A 19,176-nucleotide genomic window follows, 5' to 3' on the forward strand; every position below is an offset into this window, starting at 1 on the left:
TCAAACAAAGGCAAAGAAAAGAATATATGCTGTTTGATTGGATGTATAGCATGTTAAAAAGCAGACAAACTCATTTATGAGTTAATCTTTGGGAAGGAGAGAGATGTTAGTGCCTGGAAGGGAAAATGTAGGGAGCTTCTAGGGAACTAGCTATATCCTTTTTTTTTGGTCATGTTAGTGGCCACATAGGTGCAGTCAATACGTAACTGAACCGTACACTTCTGAAATGTGCATTTTTCAATATGAAGGTGTAAAAGTGCAGTGGAGGAACCTACAAGAACCTTGGTTCATGAGCCACATATGGCTTTACAGAGTATTTATCCAATTTTTTCCATTTGAAAGATGAGAAAGCCCAGAGAAGTTCAGGGAGTAGTTCAAGGCCACGCAACAAATACATGAGAACACTGCAATAGGAACAAACCCCAAAGAGATTATTTTATAATGTTATTTCCTTAGAAAATCTTGAACACATAGTTGGGTGCCAAGCCCAACTCCTAATATCATATGTACATCAATGCTTCCACCCCTGTTGACAACTATGTAAATGAATTCGAGAACACAGAGGAAGAGAAAGAGGGAAAGAAAGGGAAAAGGAAGAGGATTAGAGTAAGAAAGAAATGAAGAGTATCTAAGAGATTTGGAGTTTTAAGAGGCTTACCCTTTCGGCCTCAGTTTCAAATATATTATTTGTCCAGAAATCCAGGCCCATATCCAGAGCTTAGAATCCTGCTTCTGACAGATATTACACAGAACTCTTGGGAACTTCTTGGGAAATCTGTTCTTGGGTCTGTTTAGTCTCAGTGCACAAAATAACTTAATCTGGACTTCCCATTAGCCGTATCTAAACCAAAGGAAATACAAGCCTATATGTAGGAAGAGAAAGGTAGTTTACCCCAGAATCATTCTTTAATTCTATCTTCGAGGAACCCTGTCAAGAGCTGCTATTTTGTAAATCTCGTTAACAACTCTTAAGTGTTAATCACAGATTCCAAAAGAAAAACACAACTGCAAGCTACAATAGCCACCAAAATTTCTACCAACTCTTAACAAGGCTGCAATTTGCATAACATTTTTCACATCTTTAGTCTTATAATCCTTTCAGCAATTCTATGAGATAAATATTACGTGTATCCATACTACAGATAAGAGAATTGAAGCCAAGAAAGGTAAAGCAACTTAACCAAAGGTCACAAAGTCAGGGATGGGCAATGGTGATAACTTCAAGTGCTTGAACTCCAACATGGCTTCTTTTGTATGTACTGTGCCTTCCCCATATTGCAGACTACATGAATATGCCAGTGAGTGATAGAATGGATGTCATTAAAAGCAAATTTGTTTTAAAGTATGTTAAAAGAAACAACCAAATCAATTCTACTAAAGGCATCAGTCTGAACATCTCTCGGATAGGAGCCCTCAAACACTATATGGTGTCTGAGGATTTAGAAGAGTGAGAGGGTACAGTCCAGAAGTCAAGAGACAATTATTCAAATTCAGACTCCATGCACTACAACTATGCAGTATGTGACCTTGGGCAAGTTGCTGACCTGCTAAACCTAAGAGTATCAGTGTTGTACAGTGGAATTAGAGCTTCAGTCCCCACTCGGCCACTCCCTAACTAGATGACCTTGGGAAAGTTAGTTAATCACTGTGAACCTCAGTTTACTGTCTAATAAGTGAAATATTTATCTACCTGAAAGGGCTGGTATATTTCACAAACATCAAAGTTCCTAATATACTGTGTGGTAATTAATAGGCATTCAACAAATAGTAGCTGGGTTATTGTTGTTACTATTTTATGGTTATGACTATTGTGTAATTACTATTTGTTATTATTACTACTATTTTTATTATTGTTATTAATTTGAGGACCAACTAAGGTAAAGAAAATGTACACGTTTTATAAGCTAAAAGCTTTACAAACATGAGTTATCATTAATATAAGAAAGTTTCAGAGTAAGATTTCCCAACCCACTCACTAAGAGAAACTATGAGAAGAAAGAAGAAAGAATCATTCTGACGTCATGTAACTAGAGATCACAAGCTTGAAGAAACAAAGTGGAAAAAGAAGCCTACAACCTCACCCATCCTAACTTTAACCCTATCTTTGGCCTAGTCCATTTGGCTTTCTGATAGCATGGGAAATGAGGCTGACACTGCCAAATCCTATGGGCAGTACAGCCATCCATGTTTCAGCACAAATCACTGGCCTTACTTATTTTTTTAAAAGATTTATTTTTAAAAAGTACCTCTTATTGGTTCAGCCGAGCTAATCTGAGCCCAAGGCAGTAAAACACTCCAAACTTGGGAGAGATAAACACTGACGTAGTCCAGTTTTAAAATTAACTTGCTAAACTCTTCCCAAGCCTGGAGAACTCCACTTTGGTTGTGAAAATTCAGCCAGAAAAAGATTCCAAACTAAATGCTGTGGGACTTATTAGAATAAACCAAAGGCTCCAGATCCTAACCTCAGGTACCAGGCTTTCCCACATAAAATTCTGCAACCCATTGCCACATATTACAGGCCCTCAGCTACAGCTTCTTCGATTTACTTATGCATTCCTCCAGGCACACACTGAAGCTGTGCTGGAGGTCAGCATTAGGTAATGCCCACAGACATCCTAAACAGCTCAAATCTCAACCACTACCGGAGGCCACAAAGACTCTTCTTTCTCATTTCCCAAATCTCTTTAGAGACCTAAAACTATCCCTTCGGTAATTTTGGCTCCCAAAGTCTGGGTAGGACCTAGGCATCTGTTATTTTTTAAAAGCACCATGAGTGAGTCAGATGTGTAATCTGGGTTGAGAACAACTAACAGAGATAGTAGGTTTTGCTGTAACAGATACTTCAAGAAGACTTAGTTCCACACTCATCCCTGCCACTTTCCAGCTGTGAGATCTCGAGCAATTTAACTTTCTCTAAATCTCAGCCTCCTCAACTAAAAATGACTTGTGGGCATCAGATTAAAACAAGAAGTTAGTTTCCCATTAAAAAAAAAAACAAAAAACAAAAAACCAACCTCGTATTTGTAGTGTTTTACAGTTTAGAAAATGGTTTTGTATCCACTATGTCAAGTGGCAAAAGCCTATTGATAGGGGTGACGGGAATTACAATTATTCCCACTTTACAGATGAGGATACTGAGATTAAAATAAATTGCTAAAAGGAAAAGAAATCACAGAATAAATGTCAGAGACAGGACTCAATCTTGGTTCTCTAAGTCCAGTTCTAGACCATTTCTAGGCCAAATACTTTAGTAAGGGCATACCACTTCAAAGACTGCCAACACTGTTTTGTATCCTGCTAAGACTAAGTGAGGCACAAGGCAAAGGTCAACAAATGCTTACCAGTTGAAAGATAATATCAATAAGCATAAAATTAAGCAGAACAAAGGCTCCAAACAAAAGGAAAAAAACTTCACTTATTTCATTTTCATATATGCATTAATTATAGCCATCTTAAAGCAAACAGGAGAAACCTATGTGCTCATGGCATGCAAAGAAAATCTATAACTAAGGGATGAAAGAGAGGTTACTAAAACTCTACACTTTCTACATCTATACTTTGAATTCACAAAAAAACTGCTTTGATCTTGAGTTATGAGATTTATTTTCAGAAAAGATTTGGCCTAGGATCACTCAGTGAAGGGTGTCCAAGAACCTCTGGGTCTACATACAGCTTTATCACTAATTAAAGTACTTTGCAATGGCCTAGTTTTTTTTCACTAGGTATACAACCCAATCCGACTTCATCTTTATAATATCATTTATATAATTATAGGATTTCAAAACTAAAAGAGACCTTATACATCTACTGATTTCACTAGTTTTTTAGATGAAGGCACTTAAGTCTACAGAGAAATAACTGACCCAAACTGGACAGCCAATTTATGAGAGAACTAAGACTACAACCCAGATATTCAGACCCCCACCTCCCCGTTCAGTACATAAGATCATCCCTTTAGTTCTCAATAATGTCTAAGGGTTATGCTTCCATCTGCTGTTTTAGACAGGATATAATTCACATACTGTACAATTCATCCATATAGTACACAATTCAGTGACTTTTTATATATATTCACAGAGCTGGGCAACCATCCCCACAATCAATTTTAGAACATTTTCCGTTTCTTTTTTTCAAGGTTTTCTTTCTTCTTTTTCTTTATTTTTTTTATTATGTTCAGTTAGCCAACATATAGTACATCATAAGTTTGTTGTTTTTTTTTTTTAAAGATTTTATTTATTTTTTAGAGAGCGAGTGAGAGAGAAACAGCATGAGAGGGGAGAGGGTCAGAGGGAGAAGCAGGCTCCCCGCTGAGCCGGGAGCCCGATGTGGGACTCGATCCCAGGACCCTGGGATCATGACCTGAGCCGAAGGCAGACACTTAACCATCTGAGCCACCCAGGTGCCCCCATCATAAGTTTTTGTTGTAGTGTTCAAGGATTCATTAGTTGCATATAACACCCAGTGCTCATCCCAACACATGCCCTCCTTAATACCCATCACCCTGTTACCCCATCCTCCCAACCCCCTCCCTTCTGTAACCCCCAATTTGGTTCCCAGAGTCCAGAGTCTCTCACGGTTTCTCTCTCTCTCTGATTTCTTCCCGTTCAGTTTTCTCTCCCTTGCCCTGTGGTCCTCATATTTTCATCACCCCATAAAGAAACTCCATACCCCCTAACCCCATCTACCTCCTCCCACAGCCCTAGGCAACCATGCATCTGCTTTTTGCCTATGGATTTGCCTGGATATTTCATATAAATGGAATCATATAATATGTGGTCCTTTGTGACTGACTTCTTCACGAACCCAATGTTTGCAAGGTTCATCCATGTTGCAGCATGGATCAGAACTTCATTTCTTTTTATTACCAAATAATATTTCTTTGTATGGATATGCCACATTTTACTTATCCATTCATCAGTTGATGGGTATCTGGGTAATTTCTACTTTTTGGCTATTATGAATAATGCTGCTATAAACATTCATGTGCAAGTATTACGTGGACATATGTTTCTATTTCTAGGTCACATGGTAACTCTATGCTTAATCTTTTGAGAAACTGCCAGACTTCTCTAAGTGGTTGTACCATTTTACCTTCCCACCAGCAGTGTATGAGGGTTCCAATTTCTCCACATCCTTGTCAACATTTGTTATTATCTTTTTATTACAGCCATCCTAGTGGGTGTGAAGTGACATCTCACTGTGCTTTTGATTTGCAGTTCCCTGATAGCTAATGATTTTGAGCATCTTTTCATGTGTTTATTGGCCATTTGTATATTTTCTTTGGAGAAATGTCTATTCTGATCTTTTACCCATTTTTTTTTTAAGATTTTATTTATTTATTTGAGAGAGAGAATGAGATAGAGAGATCATGAGGGTCAGAGGGAGAAGCAGACTCCCTGCTGAGCAGGGAGCCCGATGTGGGACTCGATCCCGGGACTCCAGGATCATGACCTGAGCCGAAGGCAGTGGCTTAACCAACTGAGCCACCCAGGTGCCCCTACCCATTTTTTTAATTGAGTAATTGAGTTGTCTTTTTATTGTTGAGTTATAATAGCTCTTTATATATTTGTGATACAAGTCCTTATCAGATATATGATTTAAGAAAATTTTCTCCAATTCTGTGGATTATCTTTTTACTTTCTTGGTGGTGTCCTTTGAAGTACAAAAGTTTTTAATTTTGATGCTATCTACGAAGCAGGACTCTTCTTATCTTCCTAGTCAGCAAGAACAATTCCAACTTTTTAATTTTAAGAGTTCTCTTTACTACATGTAGAAACTTGGGCTGAAGACCTACTTACTTACAGAGATTAAAAATTATGGTTGATAAAGCACAATGTTAAAAATAAGCACACACCTAAACTGAGGGATAAACAAAGTGGCTACATACGTGGGAGAAGATTCTAGGGCAGAGTAACACCACCTAGATCATAGCCCCTGTATCCAGGAAGTTGGCAGCTACTACGTAAATGAGTTAGCCAAAAAATGAAAACTAAGCAACTTACCCATATCTCTTCCAACTAGACCCCAAAAGAGCTCACTATGAAGGTGGAACAGGGGATAGGGTAAGCACACACAAAGATAAAGCCCAAAATAATAAAAATGCTCAATAGTTCTCATTTCAGTTATTCAACAATCATTTCCTATATGTAATATCACTGCCTATTAGACATCTGTGTCAAGACCTCTCAAATGCAAAGTGTCTAAAATTATCTTTTCACCTCAAATGCAATGTGTTTAAAATCTTTCCTGTTCTCTTCAACTACCAACCCTCCTGACTTGTTCCTCTTTCTGTGTTCCTTATTTGGTTAATGATATATCATCTACCATCTTACACTGATCTATAACTATGCAGTTATATTTTTCTGCAATATAGGATATTTTCCACAATTCACCATTGTGCTTGTTATATCTGGCCTACTATTTCAGAATCCTAATTCTGATCTTATCATATAGTCTACTAGTTATGCCTCCCAGCTTCAATAAAGAAGTAAAGAGAAAGCACATTAAAATGAAGTACCTTCTGTGTGGAAGGTACTTAATTAGGAAATTTGCATGTAATTTTCACACAACAACCCTGTGAAATATTATCCCGATTTTAGAGATATAAAAATCCCAATCTTTCCTAGAGATAGGAAACTAAAAGTCAAAGGAGCTAACTGACATATCTAAGGTCAGAGAGCTGGTAAGTGATGAATCCAGGATTTGAACCAGGTCCATCTAAATCAGAAGCTCATGATAACTATTTATAAACAGAAAGCCAATTTCATCAACACGCCACAAGAAAAGGCCCTGCAAGCATGACTGAGAATTTTACCTCATATCAAGAGCCACTTAAATAAATATTTGGGTAGTCAAACAAAAATCATTTATCAATGTGGACACCCAAACCTCTATTTCACTATCTTGTCCATAGGATTTCAGCAACTTTATCAGATACACTGTTAAAATCCTGATTATTTGCGGCACCTGGGTGGCTCAGTCAGTTAAGTGTCTGCCTTCAGCTCAGGTCATGATCTCAGGGTCCTGGGATTGAGCCCTGCATCAGGCTTCCTACTCAGCAGGGAGCCTGCTTCTCCCTCTCCCTTTGCCCCTTTCCCCTGCCAATGTTCTCCCTCTCTCTCTCAAATAAATAAATAAAATCTTTAAAATCCTGATTATTCTTCTGAAAGTTTTATTAATAAAATGAGCCCACTTAGTATGACCTATTCTTAGTAAACTCATACTGAGTCTTGCTTCTTTTTCCCAGAGATTACTTGCCCTTCTTACTGATATTTAATCTCCAAATCTAGATGTGAGATGAGGACATATGAATAAAGAAGAGGCAATCAAGAATCCAGAAAGAAGACATTCCAAAAATGACACTAGCTTGGAAAAAAACATTTCCAAATGAAGCCATTCCAGTATTTCTTATATTTTGTGAGTTCATAAAAGTTTTATAACTTATAAACATATGGCTTCAGATTGTTCAAACTCCAGCAACAGCATAATTATTTTCTTAGAAATTTGCTCAGCAATAGTTAATAAGGTATAAAAATAAGTCTATTTTCTATTTGACTTCAGCTGCCTTAGGAAAGAAAGACAAGGGAAGTATTTAAGGGGGAAAAAGGTATTAAAGGAAAATTAAGTAAAGGAAAGGACAGTCCTTTTACCTAAGCTACCAGAAAAAATTGTTTTAAGTATATAAATGGTGAGAAAGAAATGAAATACTGTACTTTTATCTCCAGGTAAGATGGATCGGTAAAATCGGTCCTTCTTTTTCTTTTCCTCTGGGTTTGGAGGCAGAGGTTTGGAACCGTGGTTTAGGGTTCCAGCATCTTTGCTGCCAGCTCCAATCATAGTGCTGGTGTTTCTCATCGGAGGGGCTGGGGGTTTGTCTTGAATGTCTAGGCCGTTATTTGACATTGTCACCACCACCAGCAGCTACTGGAATCAGAGAGAAGAACATAACTCTTTTATTATTTTCATGCAAAAGGAAATACATGTTGAAAAATTTTAAAGAATCCAAATTATACAACCCATCCTCAAGGGCCCAGCTCAAGCCTTTCCACCACATACCATAACTACCGCCATCTTAATCAATCAACAATACTCAAAGATTTAATACCTACTCTGTGCCAAGCACTGCTGAAAATTCACAAGGTGCTTCTTTTTCTCTACCTGACATTGGAGAGCACAGAAAATCACCATGATGTAGTTTAAAAGGTAGAAATTTGGCCCAGCTAAACTAAGTAGGAATCCCAGTGTCACTACTAGCTTTAGAGAAATTCCTTAGCCACTTGGGTTCCATTTATTCATTCATTAAATAAAACTGCTAACAGCATTCCACATAGTGACCCTTTCCCAACCTCTAATTTTGTAACCTTAGGAAAATCATGTTCCCTCTCTAGAATGGACTGTATCACTATATCAAGAGTCCATAAAGCTGCCAGTTTTGTTAATAGTTTTATTGGAACACAGCTGTTCATTTACATATTGTCTATGGCATCTTTCACATCCCAATGGCAAAGCTGAGTAGTTGCAACAGAGACTATATGCCCACAAACCTAAAATATTTATCTGGTCCCTTACAGGAAAAGTTTGCTGACCCTTGGCCTATAACATCTCTCCAGTATCTTCTTCCTCTAAAAATTGATCTTTTTCTAAATACATGATAGTCAATGCGGTAACCATCCTGTCATATACGGTGTTGAATTTACTGGCAATCTCCAATGCTTCTGGTAAAGAGAAGGAATAAAATCTTTAAAAAAGGGAAAAAATTCGTATCACATGGTACCAATAGTTTTAACGAAGACAGATGTTATTACTTTAAATAAGTGTCCTTGACAATGGGCAGGCATGTACGTATACAGAATTAATAAAATCTCTCATTATTCTTTCAGGTTACAATGGAAATTATATCTTTAGCCATGACTACTTAGAATATAAGCTCCTTTGAGTAAACACAATAGTGCTTTAGAGACTAACGTTTCTAATTAAAAATAAATAAATAAACCAATGTAATAATCACCAAAAGATTTTTAGAAATATAGATGCCGTTTTGACTCCCATAAATTTTGACTTAGTACAACTAGGTTATGGCCAAAATTCTGTAACGTTAAAAATTAGTGACCCCAGTGCCAGCCAGATTTGAATACTACTGCTTTAGATGTCAATTATTTAAATGCTATGAGCAAAATCTATTAATCTTTTTTACAATTTTTTAATAAATGCAGGACTAAATGATCCCCTGCATCCATTTTTCCCCTTCAATTCTTCCTCCACATGCCATCAGTGATCTAAAATGCAGTACTCCTCTACTTTAAAATTCATCACTGACATCCCAGAACAAAAGCTAAAGTTCCTTACCAACTAAGCCACCACACCTGGACACAGCCTACACTCAAACTATACCTTGGAAATCTCTGTTCTCTTGATTTGCCAAGTAGTCTCTTACCCCCTCCTCCCAATCCCCCAGTGCTTTTTGTCAAAGATTTCTCCCTCTTCTGACTGATAAAAATCTTACTCATCTTTCAGGCCAAATTCAAACTTCACCTTTTGTGTAACTCATCCTAACCTACCTCTGCCAAACCAACTACTCCTTACTTCTCTTTTTTTTTTTTAAGATTTTATTTATTTATTTGACAGAGAGAGACACAGCGAGAGAGGGAACACAAGCAGGGGGAGTGGGAGAGGGAGAAGCAGGCTCCCCGCAGAGCAGGGAGCCCGATGCGGGACTCGATCCCAGGACCCTGGGATCATGACCTGAGCTGAAGGCAGTCGCTTAACCAACTGAGCCACCCAGGCGCCCTCCTTACTTCTCTTTCTGATCAAAAGAAATTAAGTAAGCAAGAAGAATCCTATTAAACTATACTAACTCTCTGGGTGGTGTGCTTTTTACCCATTTTTTCTGGTTTTGCTTTGCAGGTTTGCCTTTGCTTTTCTTCCCAGCCCCAACTCAAGTCCCTCCGCTCCCACAAAGGGAATTTCCATGGGCTAAGTTCTCAAGTGTAACTTCCTACTCTGGACTGCAGGTTCCAAAATTATACTCCCTACAGCCACCTGACAGACAGCAGGCCCTTCCTTGCCTCTTAGGTCCTTCAGCCCACAGCTTCATTGAATGTAGCTCCCCTTCAGGACCATAGCCCAAGATTGTGCCAAGAAAGGCTTCACCACCCTTTATAATACAGGCTTTTCTTCATTTCTCAGTTCTTTCAATCATACTTGGAGAGTTCTCAGGGGTAGACCTCCACTTTCAAAATTATTCCAAATTATCAAAATCTAAAATCTGTTGTTGGAATGCAATGCTTGAATCCTCTGTACCATATTCCAGCCTAGGTCATCCAGCCTATGCTTGAAAACTTCCATTTTTAGAGAATCTACAGTCTCAAAAAGTCAGCCTGTTCTATCTTTGGTCATTTCATTTAGAGAGTTCTCACTTAATATTAAGTTCTATCTATTTCACACTGCACTGCAATTATTTGTTCATACATTTGCCTCCCCCACCAGCACACACCCACACCCTCCTCTGCCAGGCTTAGACCATGAACTCCTCAAGACCAAGTTCAATCTTATTGATTTCTCAATCCCCAACACCAGGTCTGACACAGACTAATCAATAAAGATTTGTTGAACAAATGAATAAAGAACAAGTAAACAAATAAATGAACAAACACTACGTCTGTTAGTTCTAAATCTTATCTCATAGCTATTCAGAAAAGTCTATTGGTTCTTCCCCAGACTGAAATTTAGATACTTGAAATCATCCTTCAAAACCCCCCAAATCTATTTTCTCATGCTAAACATTGTCAGTATCTTCAACTATACTCACAGAACACAACTTTGTACCTTCCCAATCCTTCCTCTGAACTTACTTGGACTTGATGTTTCTATACTACTTTCCAGTTTCCCTGCAGCCCTCCAACCAGTCCCTTCCTGTGGTTTCTCCACAATTCTTTACTCTCTTTGTACTTCATAGATCCCCTCCTGGTCATTTTGTCCATCTACATTCAGCACAATAATTGGCACATTTTTAAAAACTATGCCATTGTAAACTTTAATAGGAAAACAAGTCCAAAAGATTAATCCTGAGAGGAGAAAGGAAAAACATACTCAACTCTTAAATAAGGAGACCAAACACATCTTAAATCTTCTCACAGTCTGTGCAGGTCAAAGATTTGGGAAGATGACAAGCCAATGCCTTCTGACAGGCTGCAGTATAAAGCTAGGCTCAAAGCCAACGTTTAGAACGATAGTTCAGATGGCACCCCTCTATCCATCCTAGACAACAAACTGATAAAACAGACAGAAGGAAAGACACACTGACCACATTTTACCAATGCTCCAGAGGCTCAGGGAGCCGAATAATTTATGAGCAACTAATTATACTGAAGTATTAATTATGAATCAACTGAATGGCTCTATCATAAATGCAGGATCACTGTGAAGTTTCAAAAAGGCCATCGGTAAGGCAATATAATAAAAAGATGACTGGATCTAAAATCAAGAGATCTGGATTTTTAGGTCCTGGCTCTGCTGTTTACTAGTTATGACTCTAATAAAAGTCCCTTCACCTATGAGCTGCAATTTGTTACTTCCCACTCTATGGTCACTAGACAGATACTGGTCAAGAGCCAACCAAGGAGTGGAAGTGATTTATGTCCCCTTTGCTATAAATAGCATAAAGATACAGTGCTAGGGCAAAAAGAAGGAAAAGAAAACACTTTTCAAGTAGCCACTATGTATAAGGTACTTTACATACTGAATGAAACTGGACAGGAACTGAGGGAAGGAGTATGTATACCAGCAGCTACTTCTTTCCACTTTATCACATCTGATGCCACAGCCACTAATATAAAAAGGGCCAAGATAAAGATTTTAAGATACACATCAAAGCCAGAAGCAACCTTGTAGAGGTCACCTAATAATCTGACCCTCCCATATAATGGGTAGGAATACTGAGGTCCAAAACACAAAAAGAAATTGCTTACGATCATACAGCAATTTAAAGGTGGGATTGGAACCCATATCTTCAGACTCTCTGCCAAAGAATTTTCCAAGTATACCTGAGGTAATTCTATCCCCTCTGTACCTTTTCTGACCTGAACTCTGCTACTCTTGATTTAGGTAAGTCAAATCTAGCCAATGGCAAAAATAGAACAATATAAACATGTTTGCCTGGATCTGATTGATATTTACTGTCTTCCATGAGTCTAAGTGCCAAAGAAGATAAATAAATTCTTGGTCCTCAAATCAGCCATGTGAAAGTTATGTACACCTTTTGCTATCATCGCAGGTTCTTCATTTAAGTACAATTCAAATCAATAAATTTTTACTGAGTACTTACATATAAGGTGCCATGGTAGAAATTAGGGACAAAGAGATAAATAAATGAATATGATCTAACTCTAGACATTCTCACAGCCTAGTAAGCAAGATACATAGGATCTAGAAAACCACAATGCCAGGCCAAGTGCTGTAGAGCAGTACAAGTGGTAAAATGTCAGAAGACACAAAAAAGGAAAGATAGTATTGAATTTGGGTGATCAGTGAGGCTTCATAGAAGAGGTGGTGTTAAAAGCAGGAGCTTAAAGAATAAATAAGTCAGACCAGTGGTCTTTGACTTGGACTATTAGAAGCCCCCTAGGAGCTTTTTAAAACACCAGCTGAAGTACGTAGGGGGCAGTATACTAATAAATGCAACTTACTTTGAAATGTATTTTTAAAAAATAAGATGGATCAATGGAGGAACACAGGGATGTGATATAATATGCATGTCCATACATAATTTATAGTGGATGTGATAAAGCAAATATATGAAAATGTTAATGGTAGAAGAATCTAGGTGGTAGATATACAGGTATTCACTATAAAATTCTTTCAACTTTGCTGTACTTTTGAAATTTCTCCTAATAAAAAGCTGGTGGGGGGGGCGGGCAAATACCATTGCTGCTGAGCTCTGATTTAACTGGTCTAAAATAAAATAGGTCCAGGCATTGGTTTAGTACCTAGACCAAAGAAAACAGACAATAAATAAATGGACAATTTTGACGGAGAATGATAACGGCAAATGCATCCTAGACCACAGGAATAGCATGTGTGAGGGTACAGTGTGGTAGAATGCAACACAAAAATGAAAAAGTAGGACACAGCGATCAGAGAGCCTTTTATGTTCTGTAACACATACAGCACTAGTCAGAAAAATGGTCCCTTCTAAGCAGTTCTAGATCCACGCAATGAATGTCTCATGTTAAAAATAGATGACACTTGATTTAACAAGGCTGTGGAGAGATGACAATGAGAAAAGAGGTGTTGCCTGGAGGAGGGCATCAGCTGCCATCTGTCTGCACTGAGGGCTCTGTGATGCCTTGAGCTCACACAATGGGAGTTTTGGAGAGTCCTATAAACTGTCTAACAGAGTTACTCAAATTCTAAAAAAGTTTCCCCACAGAACCTCCTGGACTAACTATCTTTACAAGTAGCATTTCAGCCATCATTTGGCATTGATAGTTTAATAACAACTAACATTAGAAAACACTTTGGAATTTACAGAAAACTTGGAAATCTACTTGGTTGGTATCATTTTTCTCATTCATGCATGCAAATATTTATTCATCACCTACTATATGCCAGGCTGTGCTAGGCGCTGGGGATAAAACAGTGAGCAAGTCAGAAGAAGCAAAATATCAGAGATACTGCCAGGCACCCAGAGCTAGCAGAGGCAGGGATCTGAAATAAAGTCTGTGTGACTACAGGACCACCTCCTTTTCTACTATACCACGTGTCACTGTTCACTCTAAAGGCAAAGGAATGGACTAGATAACCTTTAACAACCCCTCAGTCCATTATTTAAAACGAAGAAGGGAAAGGAAGGAGAAAAAAATAAAACCTATTCCACATATTAATCACATTTGTCAGTCAACAACTCAAAGCAGCTGAGACTGGCATGACCAACACTCCACCCAGAACTGGGGAGTATTGCATGCCCTTGACACCTGATTATGAGAATCTGATCTTTAATTAAACTGTGCCAAGAGGTTTTCTTTGGCAGGAACCTGGAATGCTGCAGTCTTGAATTTGCTAAGGGATGTCCTTCTGACACAGCAAAGGCACTCCCGCTATGTAGCCTCCAACCACTTGCTCTGGTTCAGCAGCAAGAAAGCAACCACTGAGGTAGCAGGCAGGAAAACTGGAGGCTGTTTCTGGGTTGTTGGAAAAGCTACTTTAATTTCTGGCCCTGTTTCCTCATGTAAAATACAAATAAGACTGTATATAGAGTTCCGAGAAATTGGTTTTTTAAAAGATTTTATTTATTTGAGAGAGAGAGAAAGTAATGAGAGAGAGAGAGAACATGAGTGGGGGTAGGGAGAGGGAGAAGCAGACTCCCCACTGAGCTGGGAGCCGGACATGGGGCTGGATCCCAGGACCCCAGGATCATGACCTGAGCTAAAGGCAGACACTTAACGGACTGAGTCACCCAGGCGCCCTGGGTTAAGAGAATTTAAAAGCATAAAATATATATATATATAAAAGCACCTAGCAAGCTGCCTGGCACAAAATAGATGTCCAATAAATATCTGTTCTTATCCCCCACTCATCTTTCCAGTTTCATCTCTACTATTCCTTAAACTTAGTCATTCCAGCTCAATATGCTTTCATGCCCCTGCCTTTGCCCACACTGTTCTCTCTGCCTAAGATGTCCCAACTTGTCTGCCAAACAAACTCCTACTCATTCTTCAATACCCAGTTTGATTCACTTTCTTTATGAAACCTTCAAAGAAGCTCCCCTATTTCTATCTTTTCCCAAAAATTTAATAGCAGTTTATACATACTTCTATGCAACAGTGTCCATATTTCATATCAACCCCACCAGACCATGAACAAGTCAAGGGATGAAACTGAGTCTGATTAATCTCTATGTCTCCAAGTCCCACCCAGCACAGACCCAGCACACACTAGGTAACTAGCAAAGGTTCACTGACTAAGGCAGCCTGGTTTACAGAAAAAGACAAAAAAAAAAAAAAAGGAGCTAGAAGGATCCTGAAAAATCAGCCAGTTTCAAACCTTTATTTTATAGCTGGGAACCTGAAACCCACAGGAGTATGAAATTTACCTAAGATCAGTCAATGAAATAGTGAGGACATGATGAGACTCTGATTATTCTGATTCTCTTAAAAACACTCTTTCTACACTAATTATAATTTGAGACAGAATGAACAAAGGTCTGTACCTGGAATTAGAGAGTATGGGAGGCAAAGAAGTAAAATGGAAAAGGCAGAGAGATTTGGGGTCCAAGACTTAAGCTAGCCCTGTACCTTCACCTTCCTCTCCCCTCCCCAATCACACCTACACATCCTCCTCACTTCTACCACCCTTGCAGATAGCCACTAGAGTTACTTGCAGAAACCAGTACCAAAGCTCTTATAATCCCCTCCCCACCATATTGGGAAATTCCTGACCTGCAGCCCCAATTAAGCTATTCCCAACAATTAAGGGAAAAAATCAAATTTAAGCCATTAGACTTCCCAATGGATGCCCTGAACCAAGAAAATCATCACTAAAACCTGAGGCCCATACAATCTGAGAGCTGAAAGGAACCTATAAGGCCATCTGGTTCAACCACCCAAGAAACACTGCAATCTACTCAGCTGTCTCCTGGATAGACGACCTTCTAGTCAATCTGTGCCTGAACATATCCTGTGATTTTCCCACAGTGCCCCTACCCCATGCTGTCTCAAAGGAACATTTTCTCTTGGAAGTGTTAAGAACCACAGCTTGAAAATGGACTGCTCTCTCTCCCCTAAAAGATACTCAGGACTAAGTCAATCAAGCTTCTAGTGTTCATTTACTTCAGTCATCCCCAGTCACCCAAAATCTTGTCCCCCAACCTTTTCTGTATGCCCTCTAACCTCATCAAATTCTTCACCCCCTTCCTGACTCTGGATCCCTTTCACTATTTCCTCTGGATCTTCCCATTTGTCACAGGCTAACTCCCCTTGCCTCCTTTTCTTAAAAGGAACCTGGCTATCACCTGAAGAAGAGATTTCTCCAGCAGCCCTCTCAACTGGAAGCTATTTTCTCTCTCATACTCAACCTATCAGTGCTGTCCTTAATTTTCAGGGTTATTTCCAAACCATTCCTTTCTTCTTGTAAAAACCTCTTTCCTTTGAGTAGCCTCCAATGGTTGCTATCACACTTCCTTGCTGCCTAAGACCCACTTTCTGGTCACCTCACTCAAAGGCTTTAGTTCCTAGATCAATCTCTTCTGTACCCCTCCAGTTATCATTATAGGTGACCTCTATACCCTTCCAACAATGATGACCCTTCCAACACTCTGGCCATTTCAATTGCTGGCCTCCAGTCCAAGTTAGCCAATACTCCCATGATCACATCCTGGACCTTATCACCAAAATGTGTATCAACTCCAGTATCTGGAATGAATCCTATATACTCCAACACAACCTCCTATCCATGAGCTCACTTGCTCAAGAACTTCTAATCCACTATCCATTAGTACCTCCTGCCTTCACTTCTCTTTTTCCTTAACTATAGTCCATCAAAAATCACTCAAACATCATAACCCATCAATCCTCTAAAACTCAACAACAAAAAAACCAAACAACTCAATTCAAAAATGGGCAAAGGACTTGAATAGACATTTCTTCAAAGATGTATGAATGGCCAATAAGCACATGAAAAAATGTTCCATTAGGGAAATGCAAGTCAAAACTACAATGAGATAACACCTTGCACCATTACGATGGCTACTATCAAAAAAAAGAGAAACCAAGAAGTGTTGGTGAGGATGTGGAGAAACTGGAACCCTGCACATTGTTGGTGGGAATGTAAGATGGTGCAGCCGCTGTGGGAAACAGTATAGCAGTTCCTCAAGAAATTAAAAATAGAATTACCATATGATACAGCAATTCCACTTCTGGATATATACACAAAAATACTGAAAACAGGGTCTCAAAGAGATATTTGCACACCCATGTCCATAACAGCATTATTCACAACAGCTAAAATGTGGAAGCAATACAAGTATTCACTGACAGATGAATAAATAAGCAAAATGTAGTATACACATACAATCAAATATTACTCAGAAAAGGACAGAAATTCTGTAATATGCCACAACATGGATGAACCTTGAGAACATTATGCTAAGACAAATACCATATGATTCCACTAATATGAGGTACTTAGAGTAGTCAAAATCATAAAGACAAAAAGTAAAATGGTGGCTGCCAGGGGATGGTGGCATGGGAGAATGGGGAGTTATTTAATAGGCACAGAGTTTCAGCTTTATAAGATGAAGAGTTATAAGATGAATGGCGCTGATGGTTGCATACTAATGTTAAAAGTATTTAATGCCACTAACCCATACATTTAAATAGTTAAGATGATAAGTTTTATGTTATGCATATTTTACCACAATAAAAAAAAAAGTAAGGGGAATTAGAATTTACTATCCAATAGATACACTACAATGTGCTGAAAGTTCACAATGATATTACAGTTATATTACCACAGGAGCCTGTTAATGCTAGGGTAGAGGCCAATGAACTGAGACTTAAGATATTAATGACGAGCAATGGATAACCGATTCTCAGTAAAATTTGTAGGATGATAAGACAGTTTATAACAGGCTTTCACTGTACATGTATACTTTATTTTTTTAAAAGATTTTATTTATTTATTTGACAGAGAGAGAGAGAGAGAGCACAAGCAGGGGGAGTGGGAGAGGGAGAAGCAGGCTCCCTGCCAAGCAGGGAGCCCTACTCAACTCGGGGCTCGATCCCAGGACCCCAGGACCATGACCCGAGCCGAAGGTAGACGCTTAACAACTGAGCCACCCAGGCGCCCCTGTACATGTATACTTTAAACAAATCTGATTAATCTAAACAAATCTGATTTAAAAAAAAACACACACACACACAAACAAAACAATCAACCCCCTTGTCTTCTCTCCCTTTCCAAAATGTAACTGGCAAAATCCCAGCTTTGGGATAGTTGAACTCTAACTCTCTCCCAACTGTCTCTGTACTGAAGTAGTTGAATGTCCTAAAAAACATTACCCGATTGACTGCTTTCACTTGAGAATTATGAATACCTTTCTGCAAATGATTACCTTGCCTCAAATGGGCATTCAATTAGGCTTCCCATTCACCGCTTCCCCTTCGCTGATGAACTCGCCTGTGAGAAAACAGAAATCTTTGCAGAACTCCATCTTCCCACTCCCAAATCTATATGCCTCCCTGCACCCGCGCCACCCATTTACAATGAAGGAGGTGTTCCTACTCCCATCAAAAGCCATTCCCTCTTCTCCCTCACTTGCACTCCCTCTCACGTGGAATGATCTCTTTCAGCTACATTAATCAACCAACCAATCAATCAATCTCTCTCCCCCACTCTCTCTCCCAGATATATTCAGTCATTCAACATATATTTATTGAGCATCTACAATGTACCAGTACTAATCTAGCTGAATAAAACAAAGTCCCTGTGTTTGTGGATTTTATGGACTAGTAAGAGAAGCAAAGAGAAGCAAAGAAATAAGCAAATATACAATGTCAAGTCCATAATGAAAATTAAAGAGTAGTACATGTGACTATGGGGGGGGAGGGGAAGCCAGGGATGGGTGGTATATAAGACAAGATGATCAGGACAGGCTTCTCTGAGGAAGAGACACTTAAGACCTGAATGAAATGAGACAACTAACCATAGTAATATCTGGAAGCATTTTAAGCAGAGGGAGCAATAAGTACAAATATTCTAGATGAGAATATTCTTGGGCATGTAGAATAGCAAAAAGGACAGCAAGACAAAAGTTTAGTGAACAAGGAGAAACATGGTAGAAAACTAAAATTAGCCAGAGATCAGATTATATAGGACTTTACATGCCACAATAAGTTTGGATTTTGTATCAAGCATGAGAAGACACTGAAGAATTTTGAGTAGTGATCTGATTTATGTTTTAAATAGACCACTCTGGCTGCAGAAAACAGACTGCAGGGGAGCAAAGGAAAAGTGAAGAGACCGTTAAGAAACTCGTACAATAATCCAGGTGGGAACTGACGGTGGTTTGACTGGGCTGCAGTAGGTATACAGTAGTACAGCAAAGGTAGACATTTTGAAGGTAGAGCCAAATGGCTTATTTAGAAATTGGATGTACCGTGTGAGGGAAAAGAAAATGAA

The 19,176-nt window shown here is 38.8% G+C and overlaps 1 protein-coding gene across 3 annotated transcripts in view; it reads right to left on the minus strand.

The window, feature by feature from the left end:
* Positions 1 to 19,176, minus strand: part of PAK1 (p21 (RAC1) activated kinase 1) — a 223,369-nt gene that overhangs the window by 58,803 nt on the left and 145,390 nt on the right. For all 3 annotated transcript variants that reach the window (XM_034995449.1, XM_034995450.1, XM_034995448.1), the window contains one exon: positions 7,716 to 7,926. In XM_034995449.1, coding sequence (XP_034851340.1) covers positions 7,716 to 7,905 — 190 coding nt within the window. In that variant the 5' untranslated portion in view covers positions 7,906 to 7,926. The remainder of the gene's footprint in view (positions 1 to 7,715; positions 7,927 to 19,176) is intronic.

This window comes from Mirounga leonina, unplaced genomic scaffold, assembly GCF_011800145.1.
Source record: "Mirounga leonina isolate KUSES-001 unplaced genomic scaffold, KU_Mleo_1.0 Mir_92, whole genome shotgun sequence".
Lineage (NCBI taxonomy): Eukaryota > Metazoa > Chordata > Mammalia > Carnivora > Phocidae > Mirounga > Mirounga leonina.